Source organism: Lepisma saccharinum, chromosome 7 (genome assembly GCF_977018435.1).
Source record: "Lepisma saccharinum chromosome 7, izLepSacc3.1, whole genome shotgun sequence".
NCBI classification, from domain to species: Eukaryota; Metazoa; Arthropoda; class Insecta; order Zygentoma; family Lepismatidae; genus Lepisma; species Lepisma saccharinum.
In genome coordinates, this window is record NC_139235.1 from 22242138 (window position 1) to 22259628 (window position 17491).

The 17491-nt window shown below is 38.6% G+C and overlaps 1 protein-coding gene across 4 annotated transcripts in view; it reads right to left on the bottom strand.

Moving 5' to 3' along the window:
• Positions 1–17491, bottom strand: part of crp (transcription factor cropped) — a 99625-nt gene that overhangs the window by 7997 nt on the left and 74137 nt on the right. For all 4 annotated transcript variants that reach the window (XM_083125070.1, XM_083125072.1, XM_083125073.1 and 1 more), the window contains exons 3-4: positions 4609–4756; positions 2952–3158 (exon numbers count right to left, since the gene is read on the bottom strand). In XM_083125070.1, the coding sequence (XP_082981196.1) occupies positions 2952–3158; positions 4609–4756 (355 nt within the window). The remainder of the gene's footprint in view (positions 1–2951; positions 3159–4608; positions 4757–17491) is intronic.

The window sequence follows — 17491 nt, forward strand, 5'->3', positions numbered from 1 at the left end:
TTATTCTGCTGTGTAGATCAGTAAAACATCAGTATACATAATTATTTATAGTAAACAATGTGGTCTTCATGGACATTTTAACAATTAAATTTAAAGAATAAAACTCAACTTCTTTACAGAGGATTTACTTCCATTTTTCTATATAGGCATTGCATCATGGAACTTAGCCACAATAACTGTAAACTTTTGTCGATATGGATGAAGAGTAACAGCTTTGTGGGGCTGTATAGCATGCATTTTAATGTAATTTAACTATTTGAAACACAACGGTAGGTAGTTTCATATGTCAGAAAAAAAAGTCAAATTAACAATCATGGGATACAAGGGAGAAATACAGATGGGGACAAAATAATACGAACACCTGTGAAAAAGTATGCCACATTTCACACCGGCAGTACAGCAGCACCACCTGGAAGGTATTAATCTGTCAACAGCAGTCATTGGATGTGCTTTCGTATATCGTACGCTCTCAAGAGACGTTGCAATGTCAGACCTGAAGAGTTCCAAAGAGGCATGATTGTTGGAGCACGTTCAGCTGGAGTCACGGTGACAGAAACTGCAAACCTTGTGGGGTGTGCAAGGAGCACAGTATCAGCCGTTATGAAACTGTACACAACACAAGGTTAGATGGCATCTTCAAAGCACAACAGTGGACGAAAGACAAAGCTTGCTGCTTGGGATAGGATGGTGTTGAAGTGCATAGTGGCCCGAAAGCACAAGCAATCGTTATCCAAGATAACATCTGAAATGAACAGGCATCTCCAGGACCCCATTTCAAAAAAAACTGTCAAAAGATGCCAATGGTGCAGAGCTCACAGAAGTTGGTCCCCACAGCAGTGGCAACAAGTCATCTGGTCTGATGAATCAACATTCACGTTATTTCAGACCACCGGGCACGTTTATGTGTGGAGAACGCACTGAGATACATTTCATATTGACTGCCTCTTGCCGACTGTGAAGGATGGAGGTGGGACCATTATGGTATGGGGTGCGATATCTTGGCACAGTGTGGGACCACTTGTTTTTCTGCATGGGAAGATCAATGCCAACCACTATCGGAGCATTCTGGGGGATCATCTCCATCCATTTGACCAGACTATTTCCTGGGGAGCGGCCGCCTTTCAAGACTACAATGCTCCTATCCACACTGCTGGGTATGTCAAAACATGGTTCGAATAACATGACGATGAAGTAGGACATCTTGAATGGCCCCCCACATTCTCCTGACTTGAACATTATAGAACATTTTTGGGGATATTTGGAGTCCAAACTGCATGCTGAAAGTCCGCCTCCAGCCACTCTCTCAGAATTGGAGACTGCTCTGGAGGAAGAATGGCTCCATATTCCATTAAACATTGTGCATGCCCTCTATGCGTCCATCCCACATCACATACAAAGTGTACTCAGTCACAGGGTGGTTCAACTCCATATTAATAAAGATTTTCTCTAATTTCACAGGTGTTCGTATTATTTTGTCCCCCACCTGTATGTGATTCCTTGAAGCTCAAGTTACTATATATTACACATGCAGAACACACATTTCATATCATACAAGTATATTCCTGGTCTTTAAGAATGCTGCAGTGTGCGATTATTTTACAAACTTTTAATATAAATTTGGTTGCCACTCATGCAAAATCAATAAAGTTGTCATTGCAACATCTGAAACTGTACGTGAAGTATTTGGGAAACATTACAACAGATACAGTACTTATTTTTTGGGGGAGGGGGGTTATGTTGATATTGGTTTGTTAAGGAAAGAAAGCAAATCAACACACAAGCAGCCTTATCAGTTGAGTAATTCCTTGATGGTGCATTCTGTTTGTCCACATTGCTACTATAATTTTATCAAATTCCAAATGACCCAGTCATGAACATCCGCAGCAATTTTTACAGGAGAGGCAACAATCGTTCAGTTAGAAGTTGTCATGTTCCTGCAAAACCTTGTAGTACTGTGACTAAAATGAAATATTATGTGCAAATATATATGCTTATTTTTTTTTTGGGGGGGGGGGGGGCCCGTGCTATAATGGCAGTTTCATTTTACTTATGATGTTTTCACATGCCAATCAAGCTACAGGCATGGAGAGAAAAATGAGTCATGCGGTATATCAAGGAACTTTTACTGAAAAAGCTCGCATGCATACATGCTTCAGAAATAAATCTGTAACACTGTGTACATTGTTTAATATTATTACTCTGTACTGCTTCTCTACTTCAATGATAAGATAAAGGTGATGAACACTTGTTAAAAAAGAAACAGCACTCGGGGCTCACACCTGGAAACTTTGGTTGTTGCAGTTAGGAATAATTTTCGAGCGAAATTAACCAGTGTGATGAGGTTCACTCAGGCAAGAGTGACACCTAGAATTGTCCCAATTGTTCCTTGGGGGGATTCTAAATACAGATGTCCCAAATTTCTTGCAGCATAGGGAAATGAGAGTATGTGTGAAAACTGGATATGGTTTATGTCAATATTTAATATTCATGTCAATATTTAATATTAAGTAGGTTGTTATGATGTTCCATATCCTGAGGAGATTTCACATCAAAGCGACAAGAAATGTATGTCAAAACAATTGACAGCAACGTTCCACACTGTAGTACCATGAAAGGCTGCACAGGTCTGCATTTGAATGGTGAAATCCTCAGGTGACAAACAACACATGCAAGTGCAGTGTGAAAAGAGGTCATACTGTAAATTCAGCTCTGATGTGCGAGAGCTTTTGAACACCCTGTACACATACATTTTTCTTGAAACCAAAACGGATTTCTGAAGTATTTTTAACGTCCGCAGTGAGACAGTACTAAGGACTATTCAAACCTGAAAAACAACTTCTGTGTTGGTCATTTGCAATTGGGTCGAATGGTAGCAGCAGCGACACAAACACAAACCACACCACCTTAGAAACTAAAATGCCCCACATCATCATTACACTACTACTACTGACCAGGATGGCATGGTGGTTCTGCACAGTTCTTGCTTCTGGCAAGCCTTGGTTGAGCTCCAGGGTCAGGTGCGTTTCCGACATAACCCTCGACATCCCCAGCAAAAAGTAGAGGTGGTTCTTTAATGAGAGGCACGGCAACCTTCTCCCAGTTTCCTCGCACGACACTCTTTGAGGGTTCACACCCCTCATCTAAGATGGGCAAGGGTCCTGGGAACAAACGAATAATTGAATCAGAACACTAAAATATTTTTGTCTCCCTTACATTTACATACAGTTGCCTGGAATCTATCCTTTGCAGTTTCAATACTCAGAACAGTGGTACTATTTTTAGTATTAAAACTGATAATGCAAGAAAAAAATTACAAAAGGCAGAGCCATTTTTGTGAAAAATAGAAAGGGACCTTCTCTAATGACATTTCGTTCTTTGCCAGAACATTCCTTTCAAGTGCAGTTTAGAAAAAATGCCGTACATGAAGAACAACATATACTGACAGAGAATAAAGACATAATATAAATGGTAATAACAAAATAGCAACAATAACTAGAAGAAAACTTGAAAATAAACTACACATTCATTTCCTTACATGAATATCTTTCTCGGGTGTCCACTGTTCTACTGCTTGCTGTTTCTGAATTTGCATATTGTTACTGCAACACATATAGTAAAATGTTTCTTGTTTCTCAGAAAATTTCTATTCTATTTCGCAAATACACAGGGGATATTCTTTATCAGTAGTCAATGCTATATTATAAAGGAAATTTGCATAAAAGGTGAGAGTTCAACTCCCACTATCCCCTGCTAGGTGTAATCAATGAAGATTTGTTTCGAGGTGATTATCTCTTAGGATTGTCACTATGGATTCCCTTGTGGAGCTCTGAAAGCATTCAAACAAGTGAACACATTACCATAAAATCCACAGCTTGATGTCTTCATGAGGTTATACATTTCTAGGAGGAAAGGTACAGACTAACCAATGACCGAGAGTGATTTACCTTCGGTGCTTACTATGTTTTTAGCTGCTCAGATTGATTCATAGGAAGACGAAGCTGATCCTCCCTAAGGCTTAGTGACCATGAAATCCATCTATAGATGCTTGTGTGCAATCAAGAGGTCCCGGGTTCAATACCTGGTGGAGGTACATATTGGTTCGGATCCCACTCTAAACTGTAGGTCCAGTCCCGATTAGCCTCACTGTGCATAACCTGGACTTAAAAACACAATATAAATCAATCAATCGACACATGTTTGTGTGTCAACCACCCCCTTTGGCAGTGCCAATTCAACCTGATAAGATTTTTTTTATTTACACCTCAGTATCCCCACGATACATAAAAGGATGAAACCTTAATAATTGTCAAAACTTAAATCCTACAGTAGGACACGAGAGAAATGTGTACCATCAAAGCCAGTGAACTTTAATTCACATAAACTATAAACTGGACCTCACACATGTTGTCTCCATATAGAAACTTCCTACATTTCACCAAACGCCAGTGTTAGCAGTTATATATATATAAATCCGTAGTGGTATGATTTTCTGTACTTTGATGCGTAATTGTAATTGAGTTTCCATGCGCATATTTTAAATATGACAAATAAATGGCAACAAGTGCCCACAATTTCGAACTTTCATAATATAATGAACTGTTGAATTACCTGGGTCCGTTTTGCGCTTTTTGGTGTTGCTAGCCTCCCCTTCATGTTGGTTTAAGAGGCGCTTCAACTGACAGTTCTGTGACAACAATCTGGTCTTTTCCTGTTCGAGCTGATAAATGTATTCTGCTGTCTGTTGTAGAATAGCGGCCTACAAAGAAACAGAAACCAAGTTTTAATTAGAATTGAAATATAATTCATACGAAAGAAATTGGAGTAAGCAAATAACTTCAGTGTTAGCAGAAAAAAAATGAAATATTTATATGATTAGACAGACATTCATACATGCAACTCAACGTCATGATTTGCAGCAGCAAATACATACTTATATTCCTCCTTACTGATTTAATTGGTTCATCGCATGTCAAATGTGTTTTAATATTCTGATTAATAGATGACTCGCAGAATACTTGAAAATATGTTCCAAACTACGTCTCGCATGCAAATAACTGTGTTTGTTTCTATTGAATGGATGTCTACACTGAAAAATGTTCAAGTTTAGAGTAATATAATTATTAATCTCATGGGCGAACAAAGGATTATAATTATTTTCAGAGGGTGCAAGCAAGACATTTCCACCTCAATTCCAGCTTCAGTTTGAAATTCTGCAGCAATCTCTACCAGCCATATTTGCCATGTAATTTATAATAATAAATGCAAATTATCGCAACCAATATTGAACTGTGTGTGAAATAATTTTTGATTGGCACTAATTTCCCAACCGGATGTCTACGTTTCCTCCTATTTTATTATAAAATCATATGGTGCCCCAATCCTACACTGAAAACTTTCCAGTATATTCTCTTAGCTGCTTAACCATAAGAAAAGCAAACAAGATTCCAATAAACAATCGTATCGCGAGTTTACTAAAATACTACATGAAAGATGCTAAGAGAATCAGTGTTCCCTTTCTCCAACAAATCTGTATTTTTTTCTTCAGATATTCTTGTTAGCGTAAGGAAAAATAATTTCCGTCAGTAACACTGAAAGGGTTAAAAGTCAAAGGTCCGTTATAGAACATAATTCAGAGGCGACGTATACATTTGGATGCTGATAATGTACTCGCCCCTTCGTTGCATACCATGATTCAGCTCATGACGCGTACTCGCATATTTACGCCGGTCTGGATGTTTTCCAACAGCTGAAACGCGATGTCAGCGCCACTATGGTATGTGCGGCCGTTTGCTTATCTAACCAAAGGATGCACGAGACATCTCCAATGGACAGCCCTGACCGCCTGTTCCCCTACAAACGCACAGCTGAGGACACAACAAAGCGCCACATGATTGGTCGGTCTACTACTGAAGGCAACCACCCTTTATCTCTCAAAACCATCTGCCAATAGCGTCCTCACACTAGTAACATGGCCTATTTCGGAAAACTGGATGAATTCACGGCTTCGTAAAGAAACTCGGTTACGTAATATGACTGTAGTTGGAAAGAAAATACTTTGAATAAAAAAACCGAGGGTAATACGTTTTACGTCCGTTTCGTAGGCATTTTTTTTAAATTTTTAAAACTAATAACATTTGCACTCGTCTCTCAATATGATTCTTGTTTTACGTCAGTAATTCTTGAAATTTCTGGCGTGCATGAACAACTCGCATTAATTCTCGCTGCTATTTGTATTTTTTTAAAAAATATTTTACTGCGCCTTTTAAAATTCTGGGTATAGTTGATTTTTAAAAGAAGTCCACACGATGTTCAGATATGCCAATAGATACATAAACTTCAGTTTAAAGTGGGACAACACCTCAGTACTATGTCCCCCCCCTTGATTACGAGATGATAACTCAATCTACCGACAGAAGGCACACAATTAAATATGCCTTACCCTATCTTTGAACCTAAGACCCCTTGTTTCATGGGAGTACTGTTGCACTGTTGTTGTTGTTTTTAAAATCTCCCATCAAGTATCACCATTCTGATAATACGTGTAACAGGAAACATTAAAAATACTAGCTTCGCCTGGCTGCCGCAAATAATTATAACATCGAGTCGAGAAGAGAGAGGGAACAAAAAAACAGAAACCTTTCTTCTTCCTATATTTATAGATGACCTTGACTGAGGCAACATAACTATTACACGTTGTAATGCTGCCAGGCCAATCATATTTTCCTACACTGTTGCCAGTTCAAATTGACGTGTCGGCAGCAAGCACGTTCGGCATTACTCATACCACGTCAACAACCTTCGTTAAAAGAACGACTCTACGAAATAAGGATGAAGATCGGTCTGAAGAAACTAAATTTCAGCAGAATTTACCTGGACACCAGATACTGAAGTTTTAAAAATCATAACTTACACAACAACATTCGGAGTCGATTTCCCTGGCGGAGTAGTTAGTACAGCGCGCTACGACGCCAGAGGTCTTGGGTTCGAATCCAGGCCTGGGTATGGACATTCTTTGTGTTATAAATTTCACCATATCATAATTCATCCTCATCGTCGTGATTAGCCCAAGGTTGCAGAAAAGCGACAAATAACAATTCAATCAATCAATCAAAACATTTTTTGACATTTTTTAACGTCCAAACAACACAATCTAATAATTTCATCAACTCTGCGATTATCAAAATCTTCACGCAAAATAAAAATGTGCAAATAATAGCCAATGATTTGGTCTGTTGCAGTTATTTTACAGCAGTCTAAAGATGACAGAGCGCATCGAGAACTCGATTCGGACCACGTCACCGATGGTTCCGGGTTCAAGTCCTGATCATTGATTATCTACGTGGTCAATAGCTGAAGTAACAGAAAGGTGACGCTAAATGCGAAAACGGTGATTGTAGGTCGCTTATATGCGTACGGTCTTTTCCCTATCCGTGAATTCAATCCAAGATATAGTTTCACCACGGCACATACGCTTACGTACCACCAGCAAGCTACTCAACTTCAGTGTATCAAAATGGCCTGCTTTTTCTGCGACAATTATGCAATGGTGATGCAACCCGGTTAACACTTTTCAAAAGCAAATGCCCGATATCATGGCATAACGTTTCGGTTCACACCCTCCCCTTTCCTGTAATGACCCGATTCAAGATGCAGGGCACTGTCCATTCATGTGTAAATCCCGCGAAGATCTGAATCCGAGCTTCCTTTGTACACCACATCTCCTTCCCCCACCCCTACCTCTTCTCCCATTCCTTTCGTAGCCTTCTGCCTCCTTTATACCCGCTCACCAAGGATATAACCAACGGTTCTTGTGCAGGACAAAGCCGAGGAAATTTCCGTTATCGTCCAAGAATCGCGAGAAGGTAGAGGACACCATCTGTTACCTGGGGTGGATTGAATTCACGCATGTGCAAACCCAATATTACGGCATTGAAAATGTCTTCGGCATCTGGTTTGCGTTTTTGTTCTCCCCCCTTCGTCTTCACTTTCAAATTTATTTTTCTTCGTACCGCCCCAGCTTTGTAAGGATGGTTGGTTTAGTAGTCCACATTTACGTCGCACATACAACTCTCCCCTCCCTGTATTGCTCAACAGCAACCCCACCTGGTGGAGTTGACCAAGTTCCGAAACTGGGAATTTTCTGCAAAGTTTTAAGCTGGCTTGATAAAATACCTTATCTGTTGTCACATAATAAAACGATACCATTGTGCCCAACGGGACGAGGGGGCGTCAATCAAACAACAGGCAATGAAAATTGTTCACGATAACCATTCAAACAGTGAGTATTGGGACTAGGATTTTATATCACCATAATATGCAAAATAGAAATGCACTTGTGACTAAATTTGCACATATATGTCCTAACAGCAATATAAAATTCTAATTTATGTGTAGACTCGTATAGCATAATTCATGACGCGAACTATTTATGAAGAATAAAAAACCGGAAGAGTGTCAAGTAACAGAATAACATTTCACCCCCCCCCTCAAATATAATTACCACAAGCTGGGATACTTTTACACATCTCTTGCTAGTTCACTGTGTTCAATTAACAATGGCTACGTTGTGTTTATTTGCAATTATAACTGAAAGAAAATTATCACCCAACAAAACGATAAACACCCTAGACAAATTTCCCTGTACTTTCCGTAAAGCCCAGAGGAGCGGCTAGGGACAGCCTTAGCAAACTGGAAATAAATTCTAACCAAACCTGACCTGCCCTACCTATCCAAGTAGGCATATAATACCATAAATAAACATGTAAATATATTAGGCAGTTTAAATTTTGTTTATTTAAGCTATTATATGTAATCGTGGATAGGTTAGGTAGGTCATGTATGGTGCTGTTAGCATGTATTTCCAAGTTGCTAAGGCTGTCCCTAGCCGCTCGTAAAGCTCAGCGGCTAATTTACTGAAATTACCAAGCAAGTTGAATTTATTCTACCTTGGATTGGATTAAACTAATAACACGAATAACACGAATGAACTGGAAATCCTTTTCCAGTAGATGTGCTTCCGAAACGTTGACTAGAGCCATGTACCGAATAGTTCTCAGCCACTCTGTCACGTAGGGCATCCAGTCATCTTCATTCTCATCAATATTTCAGCTAGTGTAAGTGTAAAAATAGCTGCAAAACTATAATTACGTACAGAAACTAATCTACAGAGTGATTAATGAACTACCCTGCCGCGGTGGCTCAGTCGGTAACGCGTCTGACTACCATGCTAAAGGTCCCGGGTTCGATCCCCGGCCGGTTCAAATCCGGGAACTTTTCTAACGGTGGAAGCGGCCCCGGCGCCTACCCAGCGTCGAATAACATGGGTACCTGGGGGAAACCCTGGGGGGTAAAGGCGGTCAGGGGCGTGATGCTGATCACATCACCCCCACTCACGACCGGATCAAGAAAGTGTGGGGCGTTACCCCCACACCCCCTATACGCCTTCATGGCGTGGTGCTAAGCACAGGGGAACACTTTACCTTTTTACCTTTTTACCATGCCATCTAGCGGGGCATTCTCAATGAGACACTATGAGCAAAAGCTTCTTGTTTTAAATCCATGTGGTAATCGACTCGTCACTGGAGCATCAATGTTTCCCGTACCTTTCATTGACATTATTCACATTAACGTGAGAGCCACAGTAATCCATGAATATTAAACGAAGCAGTGATGGCAGTCTCACAAACTTTTTTTTTTTTTTAAAAAAAAAAAAACTCTTCTAGCAGCAGGCGCAGTAAGGATTATGAAATCAACAATTAAAGATTTCCTCGAGGAAAAGTCTGGGGCAGGCCGCTCAGGAAGTCTTTTGTGGGCACGCGCACGCTGTTCTTAAAACATCTTCCCGACTGGTCTTAGAAAATCGGCCACCTGGCCTCAGGACTGACAAACACCTGGACGTCTCGGCAGCGTTGCCGAATCTTGAGAGTTTTCTTAAAGAAAATCTAAGAAGTTGTGCATGAAGACATCGACATTTCCCGTATCGGCGGAATGTGTCAAGTAAACTTTAATGAAACAGTTGTGGCATTTATAATTCTCACTGTTCAATTTTATCTTCTCACAATACAGCAACAATATTTCTTGGTGGGCAGTTTCCGTTAGGCACTTGAATTTGTCCGTCACCACCTTAGTATCAACTGCACAACACGTGAGATGAATACAATGCTTCTTCTTAAATAATCACTACCAGTAGCGTACGCAGGATTTTATCAAGGGGGGGGGGGTTATTTCTAAAACTTCCTCCAAATTCACATTACCATTGTTTTATTATACTTTAATTAAATAATAATAATCACAATTAATTAATAATACTTATAATTAATTAATTAGCTGAATTACTACTAATAATACCACTACTATTAAGTACTAGAGATCTACATAAATATAGTATTTACGAAAGCAATAGAACAATATCACTTTCTAGTCATTCGATTTTTATCAAATTCTGGGAGCATTTTTTTGTTTCTTTGCTACGAAATAATTGTCTGGTCAACGAGGTGAGACATTTTAAGTGTGAAGAAAATCCATAAAAGGAAGAAAATATATTAAAATAAATTAAAATAATCAAAGTATGGAACTCATCCAAGGATCTGCGGTAGTCTGGTCGGTAGAGCGTCTGACAGGCACGCGTGAGATCCGGGTTCGATTCCCGGAATTGGTTGGAATTTTTCCGGCTTCTTCCCCGCATAAATGTCCCCGATAATTCACATCTGGATTGTCTCTCTGTTCTTGCCAACAAAACATTTTGCAATAGTTAAGCTTATTGTCATTTGAATAATTGTCTAGTCAACAAGGTGAGACATTTTAAAAGAGACATTCAAACATGCTGCGGTAAACAATGGGAAGGCGGACTGGTGACTGTTTTTGTCCGCCTAGCCTTTGTCTATACATTAGCCGCTTACAACGTACGTAGAGGGGTGGCTGAAGGGGTTACAGCCCCTACCAAAATTTTGAGAAAATCAGAATTTTCAAATAAAAATCCATTAAGAACTTTAAAGAATCAAAATGTGTAAATGCGAAACCTCTTTTTAAAGTGAGTCCCGATTACCATTTTTGTCTTTGAATATAATTTTAATAGACTGAAAAGCTCCAAAAATTCGAAATATTTTATTATGCATCCTGCCTTCCAAAACGAAGCCACGTGCTATCCACATTTACTATTCCAGCCCATCCCGAAAAAAAAATTCTGCATACGCCAGTGTATTGAACATTGTTGCAACTGAGATACAAAACAAGCTTTCTCTCTTTTAAATCATAGTTGCCCTCATGTTTCATTTTCAAGAATACATGTTAATTTTCAAGGCTCTCTCTCTGAAAGACGCATGTGTTTGGAATGCTGTGCTTTTTTCTTCGTGTTGCATGGAAATAATAATTCAAATTATTATTATTTTTATTATTATTATTAATAATAGTAGTAGTAGATAATAGTATTGTCCTAGATCTTTGACTATGGTAAGTTGGCCATTTAATTATTTTTTTCCACAGCATTTTTCATACCATTTCACAAGCTCAAGGGGGGGGGGGGTTTAAACCCCGTAACCCCCCCCTTGCGTACGCCACTGATCACTACAGTATAACTTGCATATTGCAAATTTGATGACAGTCTTTGTACAGTTACGGACACTTATGGGTTGTTACAACTCCATTGTCTTTCAATGTTGTTGTTGATTTAGTGTTTTAAGTCCACTTTATGCACAGTAAGGCTAATCGGGACTGGACCTACAGTTTAAAGTGGGATCCGAACCACTACGTACCTCCAGCGGGGTCTTTCAATGTAATCATTACAATCCAGAAGTATCCGTGACTATACAAGAGCACACACTATTTAGTGCAAGTGTATCCTAGGCTAGTATTATGTAATATGTCATTTCTTTCGTTGTGCTCCCGTATATAAAAAAATGTAACGCAACAATTTAACTTTTGTTCAATTTGTTCTGAAAGGACGATTCGAATGCGAAGTTCAACTGTCAAAAACACTATTTCAATGATAATATGTTCATCAAGATGATACAGGAACAATCTAGGTCTTGAAAATGAATTATTTGCATGTTTAAGTGCTTTATCTTACTGGGGTAATTCACAACACCGCATTACTGCTGTGTTAAAACTGTTGCTGGCCAATATTTTAAATAATTTGGGAGTTCTCTTCGCCTGTGATCTTGTGACTATCCGAATCCACAACTAGGCAGAGCTACTAGATATAATTGCTGTGGCAGGCGTTACTTTGCAGGTGAAGGTGAACTGCACGCGAAGCAGGTGTAGGAATCGTCAACATTAAGTCGGCCAATAGTAAGTCGGTCCGCGGCAGGTGCTGGGCCAAACTACCACCTTGCACTCTTTCGCTCCATAACCTTGACGTAGTTTCATGTTTTTCAAATAGCAGGAAAGCTTTTTTTCTATATTACTGTTATCGCCGAAGCGGTTTTAAAAACCCAATTAATTTCTTGGCCGCGAATTCGCGGAAAGCATTATCGTAGTAAAATACAAAATTGGTTCTACACAGGCATGTGTCTACCAAAATAAGAAATCCGAAATTCTTGTCTTCTCTTGACCTTTTTTTTTTAGTTTTTCTCAAGCTTTATTCATACGACCCGTACTTATGTAAAGCCGAAATTAGCAATTAAGACAATAAATATTTATTTATTGAAAAACTACTAAAAGGCTAGTTAAGACGAAAACTAAAGCTGCATTTAACAATTAGACTTGCTTTAACCATTAATGCATCCTGGACTGCATTTGGCAGACTAGCGAGGCTCTGGCGTCTGGACTCACAGCTAGTATAATCTTATGTGGTGCTCGTGTTGTCGTCCGTGTGTTGTGATTGTCCCTTCATCCTCATCTTCGCGATTAGCCAAAGTGGTAGAAAATTGAAGTATAATAAACTAAATCAATCAGTCATTGTGAGAGCAAAAATTCTTGACCACAAGTGTAATTTCTTGACTTTTGATCGACTTCTTGACCTATTTGTTGATTTCTTATCCTTGTATGATTTTCTTGACTGGTCGACACTGTTTATGTACTAGACTGGAAAACATTGGTTCATAGACTGATTTCTGCACATCACAAGAAGTAGTGATGGCCGTGTGAACCAATATTTTTCTGCTCTTCATGTTTAGATGTATGTGGCTCTGCATAACGAAATAAAATATCAGACCATAATTAAATCACTAACATTAAGACAGTTTCTTCCGTACGTTTAACTCTGTGTAAAGAAAGTTTCAAATACGAATAAATCACCACCCTGCATTAAAAAAAATAAAAAAAAAATAGGGTGGTTTCAAATCAATAGGTGATTCTCAAAGTATTTTGAATGCTGATCACGGAAATGACATCATTTTTTTCCCATTACGTCAGGATTTGTCACAATTTCACAATCAAAATTCTCATATTCGCCATTCCATTACGCCTATTACACAACGCAATAAAATAAATTTAAACAAATGATATTTCGGTTGTTTACAAACTAATAGGCGATTCTGGAAGTATTTTGAATGCTGATGACGGATATGACAAAAATTACTTCCCATCACGTCATTTTCCCCTAGATCAGGATTTATCTGCACGTCATTAAGTTCAATCAACCCACTACATTATAACATTGAGTTTTGGACATTTTGTGAATGAATTTTTTTATGAGGGATATCGAAAATGGAACTTACGTTATCAAAGTTTACAATTTTCATGTCAGTGTGTCTTGTGAAGATAGAAGGTGGAATAAATGCATACTATTCTATGTGCATTTATAATTCAAAATTGGAGGATTTGTATTCTAGAAAACCAATATTTTACCATCACCTAAACAGAGCCATCCATCTATTGAGGAAATGATGGAACTACACATTCTATTGTGAAATTAAGGCAGTTGATATATTATTTTCTGAGAAAAACCAGACGTGATGGGTAAAAATGGATTTCATTTTTGGAATCAGCATGCTGAAATTATTTAAAGACAACAATCGTGATCTGCGAGTCATCCAAACCCTATACGTATTTGTAATACCAGTCAAAAAGAAGTGACCCCAAGTCATATCGTAGATACTGGGAAACTTAACATCTCTCGGTTTCTCTCGCTAAACATCATCGCGATCCCAGAAACGTACAAGCCTCAAAACAGTCATGGCACTGCAACATTTCAGCTGTTTGTACACGGGCGATAGAGGCTGCTGGCGGTCAATCAACCTACAGTAAACACGACTTGCCTTTTATGGCAAAGGAATTAACATTAGAAAGTGAAAACGTGTCGCGGCACAACAGGAACCACAGCTGGTGCAAAGTTTCTGCATCCCATAGTGTGACCTCGTACCATTTGACCCACTCAATTTTGTCAAGAGTCACCTGCTTCGAGGTTATTAACCGAGTACTCTCGTTGCTTGGTGGTCGGCGAATCTGAAAGTAAAATGGTTGGTACAGTGGGATCCATGAGTATTACCGTGCAAGTTGTCCATGACTATTTTCATTAAATTTTCTCTTACATCCTGTGTGCTTTTAAGCGATGGATTCTTATGTATGCTGGTGCAGAAGTTGTCAACAGCTTGTTTTTGAGTTTTCTTTTAATTACTGAAGCTCTTATTGGGTCAAATTAAGTGGACGGACATGGTAATAGATAATATGCACGGTAATATTCGTGGATCCCATCGCAATAATGTTTGAGATTTATCATCCCTGAAACTTGGTGGCAAAATGGTCGCCGTCGCACTTATTCATATCAGTGGTACATTTGTAAACATTTTATTCCGTGGCCACCTCATTCGCCCGATTGGTACCATGGATTTCTCTATCTGGGGTTACATTAAAGGGCATGTGTTTGTTCCCCCTCTTCCCAGCAACGTCGACGAGGTGGCCACGGAATCGTTCCACCACGACCAATCCAAGTGGGTACTTGTGTAAGATAAACAAACACTCACGCCTCCAGTGGCGGCGTCTGAAACTAACAACATGCGACAATAAACTTGAAGAAATGCTGTATTAATTGATGTATAAAGCATTTCTGTTACACATACACTTTCTTCACAATTAACGGTTACTTCTGTATAACTAATTTATAGAAACCCTGTACATAAGAACCGAATATTGTACACATGACGATCGAGGCAAAACCAACCAACTTGAGCTTAACTTTACACTAAGAAAGCGTTAGCCGATATAGAAAATAAAATAGTCTAAACAAACACTTAACGCCGAATGCCAAATAAATTTATCACAGCCAACTAACCTACCTAAAATTATGGCAAGTACCCTTGCAGCATTGTGTACTCTGTCTCAAGATGTTTTATTATTATTATTATTTCCACCATTTTGCCCGTGAAGTAGAGGAACACAGAAAAGCTGTACAAAACTTGACGACGCTGCCATATTCCAAAAAGGCAAGAAATATTGTAGGAGACGATTCCAGCTGCGAGCCCATTGTTTTTCTTGGCATGATGCTTACAGGTGCAACGGAGTTTGGAACCTGCGGGCAGGTGGCGCGCGGGTGCTTCTGTCAGCTGGCAGCGCCCATGCTTGGCCACCAGATGACGCGCCTTCAGTTGATTTATAGGATTGCCATGATAATTACTGACTAGCCATACGCCGGGGATCTTTCAGCGATACAAGAAAAAGGGCAGACTGGCAGGAAGAGAATTCTGAAGACTCGAAAGTTCTGCGTGTCTCGTCTACAGTATCAAAGCAATATTTTACCGATCACTGGATCGGATTTTAAATGTAGTAAAAATGTAGTTATTTTCACCAAAATATGGACTTAAAATTGTAAAATTTACATTTTTAATAATATAAGAGGGTGGCTACTCTAGGACCATGATAAAATTCAAGTATAATTCCCGGTTTTCAAGGCGAACTTTCCAAAAATTCAAGTAGATGTTTTCTCTATTTCCACCTTACGTATTACCGCCTCTCAACATCCACACATAAAATATCTTCATAATATAAAGGGTCTATGTGATTCCAACATCCAAAAATTATTTCCGAGTGTCTATTTACAAACAGAGGCGCAACCAGGAATTTTTGCCTGCGCAGGCGGGGAGAAAATGCCAGGATAAACGTACTAATAATAATAGTGTTAATAAAAATATTATTATAACATTATTATTATTGATTTGTTTTATTTTACTTCGCTTCTTGTGCCACGTTTGGCTAATTTGCGAAGATGGGGATGAATGTGATATGATGAAATTGATGAATGGACAGTCACAAACATTCATGCCCAAGACGGGATTCGAACCCGCCGGGACCAACATTGCTGTTGTTGTTGTTGTTATTATTATTATTAGTAGTAGTATCAAAGACGTTATTATCCTTGAAAATTATGTAAAAAATGGGGTAGAAGTTGGTGCTAAAGCATTTGTGTACGAAAAAACTACGTATTTCAATTATTTTTTCAACACACAGCACAGTAGTTCGGATCCCACTTTAAACTGTACGTCCAGTCCCGATTAGCCTTTCTGTGCATAAAGTGGACTTTAAAACCACAAATCAATAAATCAATTTTACATTAATTAATTTAGCTTAAGTAAAATCGGTAGCTGCAGTTTTGCAGGAAATTTTTTAGAGAATACGATGGTGAACACAAGAAACTGGTAACTTGCTTACATAATTTTAGATAAATTAAAAACGCAAATTTTCTGTGAAAACACAATTTTTACATTGTTTTCATTCCTAACGTTGAAACATGCCGTAAAATTGAAGCATTCATTATTAAAAAAATTGACACTGTTTTTTAATTGTCATAGGTGACGGTGGTACTCAGAATTTATCAATACTTTAAAGCATATTTGCATTAAAAAATATTCAAATAAAGTATGTGGAGATTTTTTATATTCGTGCAGTAGAAAATGTCGTCGCTGGCCATTTTTTGTTCTGCAATTCCAAGTAAAAACTTCCAGCGACAAAGTTGTGGAGAAAATAATGAAATTATTTTTTTATAACCACTCAAAGGTTCCCAGAAATATTACTTCCATGCATTTGGAGTTTCTTTTTAACCCGAACCGCGTGCGAAGTAAGGAGACGTTGTCTGGCCATCTTGAGCTGACTCACCGCAGCATTCCGGCTAATCACCACCAAGTTTTCGAGTTATTTTATTTCCATTCAGTAAAAATATGAACTTCATGCTGTTTGTTATAATAGAATTGAAATTACTTAAATTTAATAATTGACAATTATTTCCAATGTTGCTGTTGTGATCAACATTAGTGCTGTCGCAAATACACGTTGTTTTCGTTTACATTACTGTCGACATTAATACTGAAATGAAGATCACCTTTCAGTTTCCAACGTACACATAAATTCATAGACACCATATTAACCCTTGAAAGGCTTTCCAACACGTGACAAAATATGGGGCTTCAAGATAGAAATATGACATGCCTTGCTTGAGTCATTCACGTCTTATCAGTTCACGTGGGCCATAACTCATTTGTTTGTTTGGGTTGCAACTTAATCTAACCCATGTGCCAGGTTCCCCTTACTTCAGTGAGAGATCTACTTTGGTCTGTTTAGACTT